Here is a 22,762-nt window from a genome sequence, read left to right as displayed (position 1 = left end):
CATCCCCTTTGCATTCCAAAGAAAACTTTGCAGGAAACATGTTCAATTTGTGTCTATTAGACATTTCCATTAACTGTTTTGAGAATGAGCTGTGAATATGAGCTTTTAACTGAAATTGTCTTAAAATATAACAATATTTTAAAGTCGTGGATTATATTACATTTAGTAAGGATTTCATGGATTATTTCCGAGACTGGCATATTTTCAAGGATATATCTGCTGACAATATTCGACAGTACATGAATGGGGGTTGAATTCCAAACATTTCAATTGCTAGATATAAATTATAATGTTAAAATATCGAAGTACAAGTATATCTTTAATAGATATCTTGAAATATGCGCTTGCATATTATTTACTCGAGCAAGTCGGCGAGAGACGAAGAACGCCCAATCTGCTGTGTAAGAAATGTAAGGCCATGGTACAACTTATATTGTCGTTTAAGTCAACGAAGAAATATGATGGCTTATTTCAATCGATGGAAGACTGATTATGGAAATCGTGCCATAATATAACTACGATATGTTGTGAGCGTCATATTGAAGGATTTGAATTTTGCCGGACATATTGTATTATTTTTCAGCATAATCCCCTTCAGTATCTATAAACTTTTGCCAGCGGTGTTTAAGGGCATCAATACCACTTATAGAACTCTTATAGAACTTTCTTGGCTGTTCAGAAAGTCATCTACTGCATGCATGACGTCATTATCGGACTGAAAGTGAGTGCCGGAAATAGCTGCTTTCAGCTTTGGAAATGGATGAAAGTCTGATGGAGCGAGATCAGGTGAATAAGGCGGATGTTCAATCAATGTAAAGCCACAAACGTGAATGGCAACCATGGCAATGACAGAATTGTGAACAGGAGCATTGTCCTGATGGAATAACACACTGTTAGTGACTGTTGTTGGAGATAATTATCATCAGAATACCATCTGCATCCCAGAAAACCGAAGCCATAAGCTTAACAACTGGTGGAACAGTCTTTGCCTTCCTTGAAGGGGGAGAGCCGGGGTGCTCCCATTGTTTCGATTGTTGTTTGGCCTCTGGGGTAAAATGGTGGACCCATGTTTCATCCATAGTGACAAATCAAATCTCTGAAGAAAGTTGGCAGGATCTTCCTCAAAAAGATTAAGATTAGCACGCGATTATGTGCGCCTGGTGTGCTTCTGATCAACTGTCAGAAGTCTTGGTACCCATCGGGCCGAAAGCTTTCTCATTGCAAGATCCTCGGTCAGAATGGAATGTACTCTTTCCTGTGAAATGCCAACTCTACTGGCTATATATCTTTCTGTGACTCTTCTGTCAGTGATAACAATATCATGAACTTTATTGACCATTGCTGGGGTTGCAACATTGACAAGCGTTCCAGGACGGAGGTCATCTTCAAGGCTCTGTCGGCCGCGTTAAATTCCGCCACCCACCTTTTCACTGTAGCACATGAAGGGGCATCTTTCCCTAGTGTTGCTACCATATCATAATGAATATCCTTAGGTGTTAAACATTTTTTATGCAAATATTGGATCACTGCTTTCACCGATTTTGTCCATTTTGTAAAAGCCGCTTGTCTTGTTTAATTTAGAGTGCTACCTCGTCGATATAAACTAACCAAACGATACAAGTCTTTTGGTGCATGGCCCTATATAGTCAGAGAAGAGTAGGACTTAAAAAGAACATCCTTGAGTACCTCCTCCAATACGAGGCTCACAACATATTAAACATCCCTCGTATCACAAACTTTAAAACCTCAAATAGGTATTAATTGCTTCGTTATCCAATGAATCGGACTGAACATTTATTATATAATTTTGAATGTGGGTTACACCATGCGCACAAATCATATATTATTATTCGCTAGAGACTGGCTTATTTTCAAAGGGATTTCTGTGGACAATATTTTCGCAGACCTTATGATACACAATTCCCATAAATGACATGTGTTCACAACCTGTTAGTTTATATCATCCTTTCCTATGACATGGTAGGACTTAACGGCTTATCTTCAACACCATCTTACTTTTTATATACTTATCTGTGCAAGAAATCCATGGCTTATTTTATAGCTATCTGTACAATACATAGAAAGTTTTTTTAATGACCTCCAAATATAGCTCACATTGAAAGTTCACTCCCACATTAGACAGTTAATGGAAATGTGTAGTAGTAGTAGTAGTAGTAGTAGTAGTAGTAGTAGTAGTAGTAGTAGTAGTAGTAGTAGTAGTATTAGTAGTAGTAGTAGTAGTAGTAGTATCAGCAACATAGGTAATACTGGTAGTCTTGGAGAAATGGCTCATTTACAGAGTACAACGTTCATAAAATTGGGTAATTCTGCTAACATGTCTACCTGTCTTAGGAATGAGTAGTTATCTCTCTTCGTGACCTTGACCTGTGCTGACCTTGACCTGCTGCAAGTGGTGGGGCATTCATAATACATTTGACCGAGAAACTACTGGTACATAAATACATCGCATGGAACTGGATACTGAAAGCAGAGCAGTACTGTTGCGGAATGTTGCCGATGTTATATTCAAGAAAACGTATATGATGGATAACACAGTGTACGAAACACTGCTGTTACCCGACATAGATACACAAGGAATGTATATCTAAATTCCAAACAATCATAATAAGGTAAAAATGGGCTATTCTGCTTAACTTATTTAAGTTTTCTGGAACAGCATGGAATTCGGGAAACCCATGGTTTACTTTTCAAAGAGAAACAAAAAAATAAGTGTCGCTTTGGTTAAATTTATTTCATGTTTTTAGTGTATTTTGAAAAGCATGGCATGTAAAATTTTTGAAAAATCTTCTGCCGTAAAGATGAACAAATTTCAAGTGTTAACATCTTTCAGGGAACCCTTTCCGCTTCCAATGGCCGTTCGCCAATTTGCATAAACCCTAGTTTCCCTGCTTGGAGGATACACTGACAAGTTTATGAAACATTTCGTTAATCACTATCACATGCGCTTTACAATAAACAAGCCTTCTCCGCATTGTAACACGTAAGTTGTGTGAGTTGGACGATTGGTTGTACGAGCCGGCTACATTTTTAATGTACTCCATATACTTTCAACTGGCACACCAGAACGACAAGGCGTGGAATCTTTGGAACCTACTCCAATAGATATCTTAGAATTATAAAAATCCACTCACACTAAAATTGCATTTGTTAGTTATTTTTGCAAAAAACTTTTCTAAAACTTGGCACATATTCAAACATACCAACTAAAGCACACGTAATGGTGTTAGTTATAGGGAACAACCAACCATTTATAAAATAGATTTTTGAAACGTTTCCCTGTGTTTACAAAGTTGAGTCAGGGTTTGACAATGTTTGACAAGCACTGATTGGCCAGTATATTATAAAGTTACAAAATATATATGTAGCCTGACTGGTAACTATTCATAGGTAATGTTGATATCAATTTGGTAAGTCAGATTGATTTTTTATTTTATTTTATTTTATTTTATTTTATATATTCATTTTATCTAAAGTTCAGGTCATAATTATTTCAGATGAGATTTCAGATTCCTAAGATTTTTATTGCGGAATTCAACCGATTTCAAAATATATTGCTACCTTGCAGATGATGGACCCAACTCCAAATCAAGAATTAAATGATATCCTCAAAACATTAACACTGAAGTCTATGGAAAAGCAATTGGTTGGTTAGTCCCTACACAATTGATTGAAATAATTGAACCAATAACATGCGATTTCAGACCATTACCATGCGTGTCCGGTTGGAGATATTGTCTTTTCTAGACATGTCAATCCACATCTTTGGTAATTTTTATCTTGCATTCCTATTATGGGAATCATTACTTAAGTTACAGCTAATGTTCAAATGTCCCGAATCAACAAAGAGTATTTAACACAAATCTATATTTACATTTTTACTTCGCTCCGCGTCAATAGAGGATTTTGGGTCGGATGCTTCTGTTCTGAGAGCCGAATCACTTTTTTCCGGCCTGTGATTACATTCACTGTTTGTATTGGCGATCTAGTTTTGTTTCGCTCAGACTTTAATACACTTTCATTTTGTGAATTCTGCAACATAGTTATACACGTATATAAACACAAGTGGAAGAACTGATTTGTGTGCTGAAACAAATGCCATTGTAATGAAGACAGTTTAGAAAACACATAATCTGACAGAACACTGACACTCCCGATAGCACATAGCGCATGACCTACGGCTACGTAGCACAGAAACAGTTTCGAATGCTGGATGTCATTTTAGTCCCCATAGAAAACGAAGCCTCAATTCTAACACTGTTAGACAACACAAAACAGACTAGTAACGGCAATATGCTATATCACGTGCATCGACACATGACTTACGTAAGGCATCAATTTCACTTATATTATTCTGTTCATCTTTGATTATGAAGGTCACTAGTTTCGGGTCGTCGAATACCGCCAATTTTCAAATCTCTGCGTACTTCTATCAGAATTTACATCCCAGTGTGACAGTAATGTACTATATTTTGAGCACATGACTTTAATCCTCCACGTCTAATCTGCGACTTAAATCGTATACGGTAACAGGAGTTTGGCTTTAGACATATGCCTTCTATTAATAACCGCAAGACTAAAAATCCAACATTCATACTCATTACACAACCTTATAAAATCGAATTATTAAAGTTTTGGTTTTAGGTGGGGGACCAAAAATTTGCCATACAATCTCATAATTTCTGCCATGAATTATGACAAATGTTAAATAGAATCTGTGGTTTTCCATGGAGACCAACAAACTTCATAACAAAAAATATTACAAACATGTCATATAGTTTAAATAAACTTTGATATAACAAACACGAAAAAACCAATATAGTTGTTGCTGGTAAAAGGCAACAAATAAACCTGGGTCGTAAGGGGATGGAGGTGGGCGACGTAATGATAAAAAAAGTTCCAGCTGAATTTCTTTTTGAAGATGATTTTCAGAAACCTTCCGCGTAGTGTTTACTAACTGTTATCCTCACACGCAAAAAATAGTCCATTGACAATATAATGAAAAACAACTAATGACTTTGAACAGACCTGCATAAAGTCAATTCAGATGTAATTTATTTTCATTTATGCATGTTCCTGGCAAGAGCGAGTTTGTAAGAAGAGCGCTATAATCATACACACTTACAAAGACATTGTATTAGATTGAAAATGGCCCTTTTTTATTCATTTAAAAAAAACGACAGTTATATAATCATGCTCTAGTATTTACTTCCTTACATATCTTACTGCGCCGGCATATCTGTCTTCCTATTCTGCTCTGGAGTTCAGTGTGGAAGTAATAAAGCGTATGTAAATGTGGCGCAATCTCCCTTCTCTGAGGAGGTCGGTAAGATATTGTCTTTACTAGCACATTTTCTGTACCATGTTCTCATTGCCAGGGACAGTTTTGTTTTTGGTATTGAAGAACAACCACGAGTCTTGTTGATTAAATGGGCCATATGGTTAAATGTAATATTGTAATACTGTATACTAAGTGATGTCGGCATGATACACTGATATGGTTAATCTTTAATATTTATGCGTTGTTTAAATAATTCGCACATCTAATTATCTGAAAGAGGGTCAAGTTGTGGTACTGTTTATTTTGTTATATTAAAATCATCATTTCCAATAAAATGTCAATGTTGTTAAACTAAAGGGCACAAATGACACTTACTGCGGTATACATCTCTGTCCGTTTATTTTGTCATCACCACTCATACATATAACGTGTGACACGATCTGGTTAACAGTGTGTAGGTCATACTGGATAAGGAGTGCTGGACTGAAAATATCATTTTGAAGGAACTGATATTGTAAGTACATGTACCGTAATTCCCTATGTATATCCCGCGGGATTTACGATTTTGTTTTACATCTAGAGAAGTATTTTACATCAGTAGAAGCGGGCTATCTGTAGGCTATTTTTGAACGTGAAAAAAGCGGGTTATACCTTTTTATTTGTTTCCAGATTTACACACCAATGCCAAATACAAATTTGAAACCGAAAGAAATATGCTGTTGGGTGCTCACTACTGACGACCATAGAATTGACAAACGTCCGATTGGTTCACGCACATAAAATAAATGTATACATATTAATGATTTTAATCACTATTACCCGCGCCAATCTGTCGGTGCAGGTTACCCGAAGGTAATTTAAAAAAAAAAATATTTCAAATGTCTTATTTTACACATCGTGGACTATACATCGCTGTGGGTGATACACACAACATTACGGTCGTCATATATAGATTAATCATTCTAAAATTGTCGAAAAATACAGGGATTTCATAAACAATTAAAATACTGTTTACAGAAAAAACTTCCATAAACGGGAAACAATTTATCAAATTGTACTGTATATAATGTAAATTGTTTTTAACCTAGAACTGACACACTTCACAGCTAACGATGGTATTGGAACTTGGTGAATTTGTAATGAGATATTGCAATCTCAAATGTAAGTGCTATGTGCTATCGGTAGCCTCCGTAGTCCTACTTTTACAAATAGGCATTTTAGTCTAAACCTATACATACGTAAGGATATAGTGCCAAAAATGAAAAAAGTATGGTTTTGAGAGGGAAATGCTATTATAATCATTGAGTAATTTGGGATAAATGTATAGCCAGTATGGAGTGGTCTTTAAGAGTAAAAGAACATCTTTAGGGCGACCCCTAAGAGAAATTAACATTGCTGGAGACCCCGCTTTTCGCAAGAAATTAAAACACCATATTGAAGGCAGAACATTTAAAGGATAAGGATGGATAATTTGAGTGTGGCCAAGCGTCTTTGGACTGCAAAATGATTTGTGCGTGGAAATTACTGCAAGGTATTAGCTTCACGTCATTTTTTATCAAGGCTGGAAACATTGCGCAGTAACTATGTGTAATCATTCCGACCACACAACTGGGTAATAGAAACAGCAGCTGTACCATTCTGACTCCCAGTACAGTACCAAAAGGACGTATATAATTGGTTGTATTAGATACGAGTCTGACAGAGCTAGGGTACTCTCGTCACATTTCGGCACATTCTGTATTGATGGAGGATACTGGAATCAGCCGAAGTTAGCCGTATGGGAGCTAGGGGACCAGGTGATTAGTCATACATGTACCAATATATGATGAACTAATTCATTAGAATAACGAATACGTAATGATATTTAATAAAAGAAAAGTAATGGTCAAAGTGTTAAATTGGGAAATAATATTGACAGACCAGGTTGTTGCCAAAGAATAATGATTACATTTACAAATGATTAAAATGTTACTGGGGTTTCCAAATCGACAAGGGCGTTTTAGAGGATGCCACCGTCATTTATATATGACGTCATTATCAAGCAGAATTATTTTAGATCACAATAAACGTAACTCACTGTCTGATAAACGTAACTCACTGTCTGATAAACGTAACTCACTGTCTGAAAAACGTAACTCACTGTCTGATAAACGTAACTCACTGTCTGATAAACGTAACTCACTGTCTGATAAACGTGACTCACTGTCTGATAAACGTGACTCACTGTCTGATAAACGTAACTCACTGTCTGATAAACGTGACTCACTGTCTGATAAACGTAACTCACTGTCTGATAAACGTAACTCACTGTCTGATAAACGTGACTCACTGTCTGATAAACGTGACTCACTGTCTGATAAACGTGACTCACTGTCTGATAAACGTGACTCACTGTCTGATAAACGTGACTCACTGTCTGATAAACGTGACTCACTGTCTGATAAACGCGACTCACTGTCTGACTACTTTTAAAGCGAGTTGATACTGACTGACAACAGAACTGTAGAAATTCCGGGTGATGTGTTTTTTTAACGTTTCTAATGTATAGAGTAGCCCGGTCACAGAATCACCTGACCTTTGTATTTAATATTCATGTTATGAAACCACTTACATTTTGTGTATAAGGTGCATAAGGTTATCAAATTATTCATGACATGTATCCGTTTTCGTGAAAAGACACAGGTGATATAGGAATTAACTGACCAAGTTGTTGCAATGTAAAATATATAACACGAGCATTCATGTATACGTCTTAGGATATTAATTTACGAATCAAAATCTTCAGAGTTTAAAAAATGGAAAGGTCGCTATTACCATCGATTCGATCATCATATTCAGCGTTACTTTATATCATTATATATACAAAATCTCAAATTGTTTTTGCTATCAGTTTAATTGATTTGCCAAATGTATGTCACATAAAATAAAAACGCGCAAGAAGCCATAATGTGTATCTGCCGTGGCGAAATAGATTAAAGTTGCTAACTATTTATAAAACTAATATCAAACAATGTCATTCGTATCGGAGCAATCCAGGTGGTGAAAAAGAGGTTTTTTTTTAGAAAGGTGTGCTAAAGAATATTTGCCCAACAGCCAAGACATCCATACTGATTGAAGGTGAATGGATTTAACACGGCGGGGAATATACATTGAAGTGTCTGCATGCTATTTCAAAAATGCAAAATAATGCATTGTCAACGGAATTTAAAATAATCGAAAGCTTACATGATTAGGAGTGCATAAATGGGAGGTTATTTTTCGAAAATCAATGATTTGTTGGTGTAATTTTGCTGTATTGACCTGATCGGTTGGTGACAATGATTAATTTTGCTGTATTGACCTGATCGGTTGGTGACTATGGTTAATTTTGCTGTGCTGGCTTGATTGTTTGGGGACTATGATTAATTTTACTGTATTGACCTGATCGGTTGGCGACAATGATTAATTTTGCTGTATTGACCTGAAACACACGCAATTATAATTCAATAAAGACACATTACATTACTTTACATAAAACACAAAAGTGACAACGTTATCCCTTATGTCATAAGGACCAATAAATGGCAGTGACATCACATCCTTAAGGCCTATCCAAATTTGTTTTCACAGAAACCAGAAAAGACTTTCAAAATGGCTGTCAACATACCCGGATTGGTGGCCATTGCAGTGTTCTACGTGGCAATCCTCACGTTTGGAATATTAATTGGACGGCGTAAGAACAAAACTGGTACCGCCGATGAACTGTTCTTAGCAAACCGGAGTTTTGGGTTGGTCGTGGCCTGTTTAACAACTGCAGGTGATTGTTATAACTTTCTTATTCATAACAAGACATATTGGAATTATGCACGGGTAGGCTTTTATCAAATATTTTATACAATAGATAGAGTAAATGTAATCTACATTTTAAAACATATGTAAATACAGTATATCGATACAAACCCATTTCTTGTGAAAGTTTTGTAAGTAATTAAAAGACGCATCGCATCATGAAATCGCCATAGGACCATCATTATTTAGAGATGTCATTTGATTCGATTGAAAATTTGTCTTATAGAATACTTACAGCCAAATTTCTATATGTACAATCCTCCATTTTTATTCAATCTATCATTTTTTACAGCTAGTATGGTTGGAGGGGGATATGTTAACGGTACAGCGGAAGTGATAGGGAGGGATGGTATGGCCTGGACAATAGGACCGATAGGTTACAACATTGGTATGGCGCTAGGTAAGTAATTGCGTTGCAGTGACGTAGGTTGTATTCGGTAATAACTCGACAGATTGTACATGAGAGGTACTAGTATTTATAAAATCTGATATTTCGCTTTAAATATCCAGCACGGTCGATTCGAGCACATTTTAAAATCATGCTATACGCTTACACGTAAGAGCACTGTTTAATTGCTTAGAATGGCCAGAGAACATGGAATTATTTAACTTCGATAGATAAATTGATCTATTTGGATATAGATAGCTGTTGGCCAGTTTTAAATCAAACATCAAGATTAATTGTATTGATGGCAATGAGCAATCCAAAGCCATGTATCGGGATCCAATGCGCCAGTCGATGAGATATTCAAGTTCTAATTGCGAATTTTCAGATTTCCAAATTTGATTGGTCTTAATATTTTCTATCAAGAGTCAATTACACGTGGTATTCTTTTATTGCTTTATACGACGTCATCGGAACATATCTTTTCGAAGTATTGCTTAATTTACTTTGAAAGCCAACGTAATGCAAACAAGTAAAGTGGAACTTTTTTACAATATTAAAGATGTTATCAAATCTTGTATGACTAATGATACTATGATACAAATGTCGTTACATTGCATATTGTTATATTTATTAAAGATTTTTGGTTTACCTATTTACAATGTTAATTTAACATGTGTAAACGGACATTGCTGTAATTCCACAAATGTATACAATTAAATGTGATGTAAATAGACATGATTAGCACTGACTTGACCATAAAGGTCCTAGAATGTTTAATTTAACTTAATGTAAATATATATCATTCACATCGGCTTTACCGTATAAGTCCTAGAATGTTTAATTAAACTTAATGTAAATAGATATCATTCGCACTGACTTTACCATCTAAGTCTTAGAATGTTTTATTTAATATAATGTAAATAAACATGATTCGCACTGACTTAACCGTATAAGTCCTAGAATGTTTATATAAATTTAATGTAAACAGATTTCATTCGGACTGACTTAACCATACAAGTCCTAGAATGTTTAATTAGATTTACTGTAAATATACATGATTCGCACTGACTCTACCATTTAGTCCTAGAATGTTAAATTAAGTTTACTGTAAATAGATATCATTCGCATTGACTTTACCGTAAAAGTCCTTTCATATTATATTAAGCGTGATGCAGATTAAACTGTTATTATGAACATAAGTATTATGTTGATATGTGCTAATTTAATCTATCATACCTTATAAATACAAATGTATGTTTTGTTTGTATGTGTGTCTGTATGTGTATCTGTATGTGTATGTCCAGAATTAATTAGATATATGTATAAGAGTTATCGCCCTCTCAATATGTGTAAATTTACTGTTTGTTAATTGTAAGTATATATAATTCCATTTCAATTATCCGAATTAACTTTTCCACTTTTTCACTATTTGTCCACCTATAATATGGAGAGAATTTATTTAGGCCCTGCCTGTTATTCAATCCAATTGACCTTGTAAATAACACCTGTACATATATGTCAATAAAATTTGTTGAAATGAAAAATGAAAGTATAGTTACCGTTAAAATGTTTGATTACTTTAGTATCCATAGCCATGATAAAACATGATAGCTATCTATAACGTAATCTATGTACCAATGGAGTTGTATAAGTTATACAATAAGCTATATACCTTAACCTATTGTTTCGATACAGGTGGAATTTTCATCGCACCAAAGGTCCGTGCTGCCCGTTATACGACTATACTAGACCCATTCCAAGTAAAGTATGGACCTAAGATGGGCTCAGTTCTCTTTGTCTCAGAATTCTTTGGAGATGTGTTTTGGGAGGCAGCCATTTTTGGAGCGTTAGGTAAATAAGAATGCTTTGTAAATTTTCATACTGAAGCAGATAATGAAGTCCATCATTATTCTTTTTAGCTTTATGATACTGTATGTTATGTAGCAATTAGTAATATAAATAAGGTTTTTGCAGTTTGATGTCAGAAAATAAATTAAAATAATGATGCTTGATAATTTAAGGGATTGATTTGTCACAAAATTTCACGACTTGGGTTTTATAGAATTGGACAAAGTATAGGACAATTTTAAGCACTGGGACTAGACTATGGAGATGTAATGCATTGATGTTTTAAAGAATTGAATATACTGAGGTTTAATTCATATATATTTGTACTTTAAAAGCTGTAACGAACTGATGTTTTATATAACTTAAATAATTGATGTTTTATGGAATTTAGAACTGATAGAAATTTATGAATTTATAATCATTACTGTTGTTACTGGTGTGATATAAACCAGTATGTCCTTGAACGTAAAAAGTGTTGCTTCTTGATTTTTTTTTATCACAGGCACAACATTGTCAATTGTATTGGATATCAACATCACGGCTTCCGTCGTCATTTCCGCCTGCGTAGCAGTTGTCTACACGTTCTTCGGTGGCTTATACTCAGTGGCTTACACGGACATTGTGCAGCTCTTCCTGATAGCTGTCGGACTTGTACGTAACACGATTCATTCTTCTGTCAACATTTTTTTATTGTTCAAATAATTATTTTATAGGTTTGTTAGGGGAGCATGTTTCTATTTTGTCCTGTTGAATTTCAACATAAATTTCGAATACTTGCATTGGTAAATTAATAATAGTTTTAGACTCGTACCATTACCGACGAGTCTCAAAAGGACAAAACAGCTGTAGGATGCAATTAAATTGATCATGACCCTACCATATTGAAATGTGTTATATTTTGTGTGTGTCTTTTTCCACAATCATTTAAACATCATGAGTATAACATGTAGGAAAACACAGTATGCTGTACTTAGGTTATTTGCTAAAACAACAGCAGAGGGAGGTCATTGTATCATAGTACACATGTTCGATGTCAATATATACTACTTAAAGTGTCAAGTACGTAAAAGAAAAGCAAGATAAAGCAGGAAAACATAACTCAACAAACTCAGACATACAAACCTTAAATCACAAAGTCAACACACTAGGACATAATTAGGACTTGGTGAAACTTATCTTCATTTCCAACCGATTTTGTAATGACAACATGACAATGGCCATTTATGACCTACTCCAATCGTGAGACACCTGATATAATTCTTTAGATAGAATGTTATGTTTTCTATATACTGTTTTTAGGTCCTAGCTGTTCCTTTTGCCGTAACGAGCCCCGTTGTTGACATGTCCAAGGTTACAACTAGCTGGCTTGGACAAGTTCACAGCCAGCACATTGGACTGTACATTGATACTATCTTCCTATGTGTCTGTGGGGGTGTGCCCTGGCAGGTGATTTTATTTTAATACTTTGTTTTGTTTAAATGTTTGTTTTTATTTGTCAGTTTTATTATCAAATATGTGCATTCCGTCATTTCTTGGTCAATGTTATCAGAAAATGTATATATTTTATGTGAAGATGTATTGTTTATATACGATTTTTCTGATATAATGTTTAACAATTTGAAAATGAGAAACCATGCATATTAATTTCTTGATACATTTAAAATGCAGGCATGGTACCAACGCGTGCTGGCATGTAAATCCCCCAAACTTGCTCAAATTTCCACAGTGGTCGGCGCTTGCATAGCCCTGGTACTAGCCATCCCTCCAGGCATTTTGGGCGTCGCAGGAGCAGCTACAGGTAAAGTCAGCCTGGATTTAAATGAAATAAATAAGATTTGACAAACTGATCTTTATAAACTTTACTTCAGTGCAAATTGACTTCAAATATCCATGCTGTTATGCACAAATTATCACACTATCAAAAACTTTGAAATTGACGCATCTCATATCCCTTGTTTCAAAACCAACAATAACGCATATTCAAAATTTTAAACTAGCTTACCTCTTATCTCTGATTTTCAAAACAACTTCTCTTAATAGTAATATACTTTTTTCGGATTTTCATATATGTTATTTTCTCCTCTATCCAGTTTAAGTGTTAACAAAATACTGTACTGTTATACATTTATGACAGGATAGGCAAAATTCCATGAGTTGAGCTTGTCAATTGTTGTTACATTTTTTCAGCTTATTTTGGCTTTATTTATGTAATTATCAGGACATAATTTTGTTTATTATAACAGATTATTACAATAATAAATAGTGTATACCAAAAACTGGTTCTTATCAATACAATGTTACACAGTACATTGTATATCAAACCTGTGTTGTAGCTGAATACTTGCCTATTGTATTTCTACCAGAAGTTTTATTCTCGAGCTTTAACTCCACGACACGTCCACGACAAACTGAAATTTGTATCATTTCCACACTGTCTAGATTAATGAGACTGTTCAATAAAACAGGATATCAACATCTAATCTTGTTCTTTATGTAACTAATACCAACAAATCCCCTTATGGATCACTTAAACATAAAACGAATGACAGCGAGATGTTTTGAATTATAAATGTTGCTAAAAAGATAATTGTATACAAAACCACAATATCGTTTTCACCTTTGGAATTTTCCATATTGTGCTTTGAATATAGTTATCCCCAAATCATTTTCATTATGATAGTTTATGCAGAAATGTTATCATTCGTACATTGAAATGTTGAATTTCATAATCATATTTCATCAATTAATATATAAACATCATGTCTATCTTTAGATTACTTAGAATACCCCAGAACACGTTTGGTTTTTGGTTTTTGGTTTTTGTTTTTACCTCCCACTCTGTTTATATATTTTAAGGTAGGAAGTCACAGTGTTTATTCCTGTTTGTTTCGTACTTTTCTTGACAAAGGAATTGGATTCAGGAATATATATTGTATTTATTGTAAATGTTCCATTCAAGTCCAAAAGACTCCTGCTACAGGGATTAGATTCTCTCCTGTAATCATCGATCTTTGTCCTTAAATCAGAATATATCATAACTTCTACACTAATACATGTGAGCCTTTTGTAAAGTGCTATATTAATGCCTGTATGTATCCAAGAAGCATTGTGACACTCTACCTTAAAGGACAACAAACGTTTTTTGTTTGCTTGTGATATTTGTTTTCTGTTTATTCGAAAAATGTTAAATCTCAAAGTATCTCCTGATAAACTCATGGAAATTCACCAATATTAATCATCGATCCGTGTCACTAATACGGGTAATATGTTTCATCAATTTAGCTATGAGTTGAAAAGCTCAAGGCATAGTAAATATTTTGAAATACTAGCCAATAGAACATATCTGAACTCACAAGACATCAAATTAGAAACGGAGGGAGAGTATGAGTAACATTCACATTCCCTTCGTTCTATAGTTTACTAAGTAAGGGTTGTTCAGGCCGATTCTTATTGTTTCTGATTAGCTTTCTTGATTTCACATTAGGCTCCTGGCATCACTGAAGAGTTCTACAACAACCAATTGAAATTTTTCATCGTAATAGTAAACAATATGATCTTCTTCCTCGTATAGATGTTGTGAACAGATCCCGTTTAACATCTTATCAATTTTCATAATATTTTCTTTGGTAACAGAACATTTCAAATGCAATTACTTTGATCACAGAATAGCTGATGTTAAAAGCCTCTCCATGCAGTTTCCAAAATTCAGAAACTAAATGCCTCTTTCACAAATAACGTTTCATCTATTTCTTTTCCCGTCATTAATTGATCTCTATACCAAACCTGAAAGCTACATGGAAGCAATTTGGAAAATATCTATTATCACGAACTGAGACCGAGACTATCAAATGCATTAAATCAGTCCCAATTGACGTCACTCCTTCTGATTAACGACTGGGTCACCTGCATGTACCCAACATTGTTCAATAATATCAATGGTTATTTCAGGTGACCCTAATACAATCTTGCTTTAAATGATATAATACAAGACTTTTTACTTTCATTCCATACAATCATCATCAACGTTACATATTTATCCCTAGTATTTCCATGTACTCCATTTATACGTGTTTGCATGTTTACCGAAGCGTGAATTAGTCACGTCAACCTCATTACACCCTTGTGACACAACAGATATATGTTCATGTATCACCACGTGGTACTGTTCATATGTTCTTGTTTTTCGTATCAAACAAAACAAACATATCTAACATTACTTATAGTAATTCAGCTACATTTCAACAATGTTTAATAATGTTTTACATAGAGGTAATTGGAAATCAGACAGGAGAAAATCGAATAAAATAGGTCACCTTTAATTAAACAAATCATTAACATATACAATGAAGTGTTCCGCTTATTTGTTTATTTTATTTTGGTTAAATTGACAAATTTAAATTACATATTTAGATCAAACTTGAATACATAGCAAAATAAAATCGCATTTCATAGTTATTTAAATAATCCCGGTATATAAACGATGCTACGAACATTTAATTAATAACTTATTTGACAAACATATTTTTATTTATATCTTATTCATCAAGGTTGATTTTCTCCTGTTCTACGAGAATATATGACTATGTTTTCTAGATATCTTTATCTAGAGGAGTGTGAGCACCGTGATGCTCCATGCCCACCCGGATATCAACCGTGTGGCCTCATCTTCGCCTAACGGAAACCAGACGTCACTTCCGGTATTTCTAATCTGGAGTTTGTATACATAATTGAACCACAATACATGATTCACACGTGAAGATTCAATTTGTAGATTTAATAGTTATATTGTATACAAAAGAAAAAGAAAAGAAAAACAATGCATAGTGCAATTATTTTACACTGGTATAAGCCTTCTACTCCGCAAGAAGTGATATTCTTTAAGCCTCACACATTCTGGAAATTACAAAATCGCAATTGTACTTTTCAATCATATGTTTGAAACATATACTTTTAAGTAAATGTACATGACGGCATACACTAAATTGTAAACTGCGATCATTTTACCATTTGTCACTTTAATATTTGGACTTTATTGAACAAACAAATGTTGCATCATTTGTGTGAATAAAACTTTGATTTCAGATTATTGCAAATTATATCATTTGATCTAGAATTCATTTGTACTCTTAATCACTGAACAAAATTCATTTTGAAAGTTGATATTAAAAGTACATATGCATGATTTTCAATAGTTTATGAACAAGATTATATATTCCCTATTTCATTGATATCCTTTTAGTGTCTGAAGACACACGTTAATTACCGATAAAAGACTCCACAGTAAATAGATTGTGGAAGTACTTCGTTTAATGATTAACTCGGACATATGAGATATATTTTCTTTTCAGATGATTTTTAATTCATATATTTAAAATAATAATGGAAAGCATACAAATATTTCGCATCTATTTCATTGAAACATATGAAACATTCATTTATATCAAACATCATAAAAAGTTCATGAATGTTCCTTTTGAAATTAATGCGGATGAACAGTATGATAATTCAGTTCTGATTAAATTTGACTACATATATACGCATGTTATAATATTTAATAATTAAAACTGACTGTATATATTCTTAATATTCTCTACTGTACATGTTTTATAATATTTAAACGTTTTATTCATTTCGGAAGTTCTGTTCTAATTACAGACTGGAATGCCACTTCCTACGAAGGCAGTCTACCATTAACCTTTGGAGAGTGGACAAACATACTGCCGATGGTCTTACAATTCGTGTGTCCCCAAAGTATTTCCATTATTGGGATCGGCGCCGTGTCTGCCGCTGTCATGTCCTCTGCCGACTCATGTGTTCTCGCCAGTGGAACAGTCTTTGCCAGCAACATATACAAGAATATTTTCAGACCTAATGTATGTCTTCGGTTAGAGCTTGGCTATTTCGATTACATATAGGCGATAGAAATCGGTCTTTTACTGGCTTGCATTAGCTTATTCATCAGTAAAGATCATTTGATCATTTCTGTAGGTTTTCATTCAAACAAACTCAATTCCCGTAACATAACTAGTTTTTTTGTAACATATTTATACTGCATCATTTTTTCTTGCAGGCATCAGAAAGGGAACTGGTGTGGGTGCTGAGAGTCGCAATCGTGGTTGTAGGAGCGCTTGGTGCCATTATAGCTCTGACTGTTGGAACCGTGTACGGACTATTTATACTCTGTGGTGATCTGATGTTCGTTGTCCAGTTTCCGCAGCTTATCTGCGTCCTTTGGGTGAGCTTCGCCAACTCCTATGGAAGCTTGTCTGGATTCATCATCGCCATGTTCCTGCGATTTGCTGGAGGGGAGCCCTTCCTGTTCATCCCTCCCCTCATCAAGTATCCATACTACGACGAAAAGCACGGTCAAATGTTTCCGTTCAAAACCATGGCCATGTGTATCTCATTTATCGTTATCATTGGAGTTTCCTACCTTACCGACAGGCTTTTCAAAAGTGGAAAAATCCCTATGAAATACGACATACTTCAATGCTTTACGGAAGAAATGGAACAGAAGGCGGTTGAAACAAAAGAAAATGGAGATCAGTTGCAGTGTAATCCGGAACCATCGGCTGAAGATGAACTACTAGAGAAGAAGACAACTTCATTCATATAGCTTATGAAGGCAACTCTGGTACACACAGGATATTGTCCTATATAGAAATGCAATATATGTCTTTAGGAGGAACAACATGTTTAAAAGATATTTAGACTGAGACAAGTACTCTTGAATGGTATATCTGAGTATAATTTGAAAAAGACAATATAAAATATGTGTTTTCTCCCACTGGGGACCCATACCTGATATCAAATTGTCAGCATTATTACTGTCATGCAACTGGGCATGCAACTGTGTCAGGATGTGACTTGGCAACAATATATACATCTTGAAGTGTCTCCGCTATTGACAATCATTTGAGAGACATGGAACCTTGTTAATCATGAATGATTTCCTTTTTATGTATCTTACATGTTTACCATCATGACGTCATCAATTAGTCAACCATTTAGAGATATTATAATTGCATAGAGGATAATCAGTATATGTACCACAATTAAGTGTTACTTTAGGGTATACTTTTAATAACTCATTTTCTATCTGAATCAGTCTTTGTTCATGTGTGCCTATGTACATTTGGTTAATCGCTGGCGTTGTAGACGAAATTTCCACTACATGTATTAAAGCATGTGAAATTAAATGTATGGTAATGTTGTAATTCTTAAATAAATGTATGTTGCTAATGCATCTATACCCTATATTTATATATTTGGTTTGTTCAATATCAACTTTCCAACATGGTATATTTTCTCGGGATTTCTACAATTTGGCCCTTGCAACACCGAGGTGTTCTGAAAATCAAAACTATCTGTTCGATACACAGATATATATCAATTATACAATCATTTAATTTTTAAGATGTTATTTGAATTCAATCAATATCTTATGCAATGCAGTCAGCTAAGCTTGGCGTTGATACACATGTTCGCAATATTATTTTTCCTCGGTGCACACTCTATACGGAATGTATCACAATTTGTCATATACGATCGAATGATATTGCAACAATGACATTAAACATTATCTACATACATCAATATTTTCTTTTTTCTTTTTTACGCATGTGATCTATCCTGTGGAGTCTTTTTGTGCTTTTATTCCACGTTCGTCCTCAGATGATATTCGTGACTAATCAGTTCAGTATTTACACACGTACGTCCCCAAATGATATTCGTAGGTTACCAGTTCAGTATAGACACACGTATGTCCTCAGATTATATTCGTGGGTAACCAGTTTAGTGTAGACACACGTGCGTCCTCAGATGATATTCGTTAGTAACCAGTTCAGTATAGACACTCATGTCCTCAGATGATATTCGTTAGTAACAAGTTCAGTATACACACACGTACGTCCTCAGATGATATTCGTGGGTAACCAGTTCAGTATAGACACACGTACGTCCTCAGATTGTATTCGTGTGTTACCAGTTCAGTATTGACACACATACGTCCTCAGATGGTATTCGTTAGTAACCAGTTCAATATAGACACACGTACGTCCTCAGATGATATCCGTTAGTAACCAGTTCAGTGTAGACACACGTACGTCCTCAGATGGAATTCGTGAGTTAACAGTTCAGTATAGACACACGTACGTCCTCAGATGATATTCGTGGGTAAACAGTTCAGTATAGACACACGTACGTCCTCGGATGGTATTCGTGAGTTACTAGTTAAGTATAGACACACGTGCATCCTCAGATGATATTCGTCAGTAACCAGTTTAGTATAGACACTGGTTCGTCCTCAGATGATATTTGTCAGTAACCAGTTCAATAAAGACACACGTACGTCCTCAGATGATATTAGTTAGTAACCAGTTCAGTATAGACACACGTACGTCCACAGATGATATTCGTCAGTAACCAGTTCAGTATAGACACACGTACGTTCTCATATGGTATTCGTTAGTAACCAGTTCAGTATAGACACACGTACGTCCTCAGATGATATTCGTGGGTAACCAGTTCAGTATAGACACACGTACGTCCTCAAATGGTATTCGTGGGTAACCAGTTCAGAACAGACACACGTACGTCCTCAGATGGCATTCGTTGGTAACAAGTTCAGAATAGACACACGTACGTCCTCAGATGGCATTCGTGGGTAACCAGTTAAGTATAGACACAAGTACGTCCTCAGATGATATTCGTTAGTAACAAGTTCAGTATAGACACACGTGCGTCCTCAGATGGTATTCTTGAGTTACCAGTTCAGTATAGACACACGTACGTCCTCAGATGGTATTCGTCAGTAACCAGTTAAGTATAGACACACGAAGGTCCTCAGATGATTTCCGTCAGTAACCAGTTCAGTATAGACACACGTGCGTCCTCAGATGGTATTCGTGAGTTACCAGTTCAGTATAGATATACGTACGTCCTCAGATGGTATTCGTTAGTAACCAGTTCAGTATAGACACACGAAGGTCCTCAGATGATTTCCGTCAGTAACCAGTTCAGTATAGACACACGTACCTCCTCAGATGGTGTTCGTGAGTAACCAGTTCAGTATAGACACACGTACGTCCTCAGATGATATTCGTGGGTAACCAGTTTAAAAAGACACACGTACGTCCTCAGATGATATTCGTGGGTAACCAGTTCAGTACAGACACACGTACGTCCTCAAATGGCATTCGTGAGTTACCAGTTCAGTATAGATACACATAGGTCCTCAGATGATATTCGTAGGTAATCAGTTAAGTATAGACACACGTACGTCCTCAGATGATATTCCTGAGTCACCAGTTCAGTATAGACACACGTACGTCCTCAGATGATATTCGTCAGTAACCAGTTCAGTATAGACACACGTACGTCCTCAGATGATATTCGTTAGTAACAAGTTCAGTATAGACACTGGTTCGTCCTCAGATGATATTTGTCAGTAACCAGTTCAATAAAGACACACGTACGTCATCAGATGATATTAGTTAGTAACCAGTTCAGTATAGACACACGTACGTCCTCAGATGATATTCGTCAGTAACCAGTTCAGTATAGACACACGTACGTCCTCAGATGGTATTCGTTAGTAACCAGTTCAGTATAGACACACGTACGTCCTCAGATGATATTCGTGGGTAACCAGTTCAGTATAGACACACGTACGTCCTCAAATGGTATTCGTCAGTAACCAGTTCAGTATAGACTCACGTACGTCCTCAGATGATATTCGTTCGTAACAAGTTCAGTATAGACACACGTGCGTCCTCAGATGGTATTCGTGAGTTACCAGTTCAGTATAGACACACGTATGTCCTCAGATGGTATTCGTTAGTAACCAGTTCAGTATAGACACACGAAGGTCCTCAGATGATTTTCGTCAGTAACCAGTTCAGTATAGACAAACGTACCTCCTCAGATGGTGTTCGTGAGTAACCAGTTCAGTACAGACACACGTTCGTCTTCAGATGGCATTCGTGGGTAACCAGTTCAGTATAGACACACGTACGTCGTCAGATGATATTCGTGGGTAACCAGTTCAGTATAGACACACGTATGTCCTCAAATGGCATTCGTGAGTTACCAGTTCAGTATAGATACACATAGGTCCTCAGATGATATTCGTAGGTAATCAGTTAAGTATAGACACACATACGTCCTCAAATGGCATTCTTGAGTTACCAGTTCAGTATAGACACACGTACGTCCTCAAATGGCATTCGTAGGTAACCAGTTAAGTATAGACACACGAAGGTCCTCAGATGATATTCGTAAGAAATCAGTTCAGTATAGACACACGTACATCCTCAGATGGTATTCGTTAGTAACCAGTTGGGTATAGACACACGTACGTCCTCAGATGGTATTCGTTAGTAACCAGTTCAGTATAGACACACATACGTCCTCAGATAATATTCGTTAGTAACCAGTTCAGTATAGACACAGGTACGTCCTCAGATGGTATTCGTTAGCAACTAGTTCAGTATAGACACACGTACGTCCTCAGATGATATTCGTCAGTAACCAGTTCAGTATAGACACACGTACGTCCTCAGATGATATTCGTTAGTAACCAGTTCAGTATAGACACATGTACGTCCTCAGATGGTATTCTTGGGTTACCAGTTCAGTATAGACATACGTAGATCCTCGGATGGTATTCGTGGGTAACCAGTTCAGTATACACACACGTACGTCCTCAGATTATATTCGTTAGTAACCAGTTCAGTGTAGAAACACGTACGTCGTCAGATGATATTTCTGACTAACCAGTTCAGTATAGACTCACGTACGTCCTCAGATGATATTCGTTAGTAACCAGTTCAGTATAGACACACGTACGCCCTCAGATGATTTTCGTGGGTAACAAGTTCAGTATAGACACACGTACGTCCTCAGATGGTATTAGTAAGAAATCAGTTCAGTATAGACACGGACACGTGGTTAATTGTTCACCAATGCAAGGATTGCCGGAATGAGCAGGTTTTCCTGTTGATCACATCTCACAGGAGGTGCCCAATCAGATCCGAACCTCCTAGCTACTCCAGAAATGACGTCAGAACTGTATGCTGAGCGTCGCCATATTCCGTATTATTGTAACCACGCTGCCGCAGACACACGGTTAATTGTTCAACGATGGAAGAATTACCGGAATGAGCAGGTTTTCCTGTTGATCATATCTCACTGGAGGTGGCCAAAAAGATCCGAACCTCCTAGCTACTCCAGAAATGACGTCAGAACTGTATGCTGAGCGTCACCATATTCCGTATTATTGTAATCACGCTGCCGCGGACACGTGGTTAATTGTTCACCGAATGAAGGATTGCCGGAATGAGCAGGTTTTCCTGTTGATCACATCGCAATTTGAGGTGCCAAAAAAGATCCGAACCTCC

At 35.8% G+C, this 22,762-nt stretch overlaps 1 protein-coding gene across 1 annotated transcript; it reads left to right on the top strand.

Annotated features, from left to right (window-relative positions):
* The first annotated feature begins 6,943 nt into the window (after window positions 1-6,943).
* On the top strand, window positions 6,944-18,959 carry LOC117337507 (high-affinity choline transporter 1-like). The gene is made up of 9 exons (XM_033898516.1): window positions 6,944-7,095; window positions 8,909-9,095; window positions 9,420-9,527; window positions 11,211-11,366; window positions 11,866-12,014; window positions 12,663-12,809; window positions 13,032-13,161; window positions 17,019-17,236; window positions 17,434-18,959. Exons 2-9 carry the CDS (start codon window positions 8,930-8,932, stop codon window positions 17,977-17,979), a joined length of 1,620 nt encoding a protein of 539 aa, XP_033754407.1. The 5' UTR covers window positions 6,944-7,095; window positions 8,909-8,929; the 3' UTR covers window positions 17,980-18,959.
* Window positions 18,960-22,762: the final 3,803 nt, after the last annotated feature.

This window comes from Pecten maximus, chromosome 11 (assembly GCF_902652985.1).
Source record: "Pecten maximus chromosome 11, xPecMax1.1, whole genome shotgun sequence".
In the NCBI taxonomy this organism is placed as follows: Eukaryota; Metazoa; Mollusca; class Bivalvia; order Pectinida; family Pectinidae; genus Pecten; species Pecten maximus.
The sequence above is the reverse complement of the archived record's forward strand: the minus strand, read 5'-3'. Positions and strand labels throughout refer to the sequence as shown.

Bases quoted from the DNA above. Each gene is read 5' to 3' on its own strand.
- LOC117337507 (XM_033898516.1), top strand. From the start codon at position 8,930: ATGGCTGTCAACATACCCGGATTGGTGGCCATTGCAGTGTTCTACGTG. The intron at 12,810-13,031 runs GTGATTTTATTT...TTTAAAATGCAG, and splicing joins GTGGGGGTGTGCCCTGGCAG to GCATGGTACCAACGCGTGCT. The intron at 13,162-17,018 runs GTAAAGTCAGCC...TTCTAATTACAG, and splicing joins CGTCGCAGGAGCAGCTACAG to ACTGGAATGCCACTTCCTAC.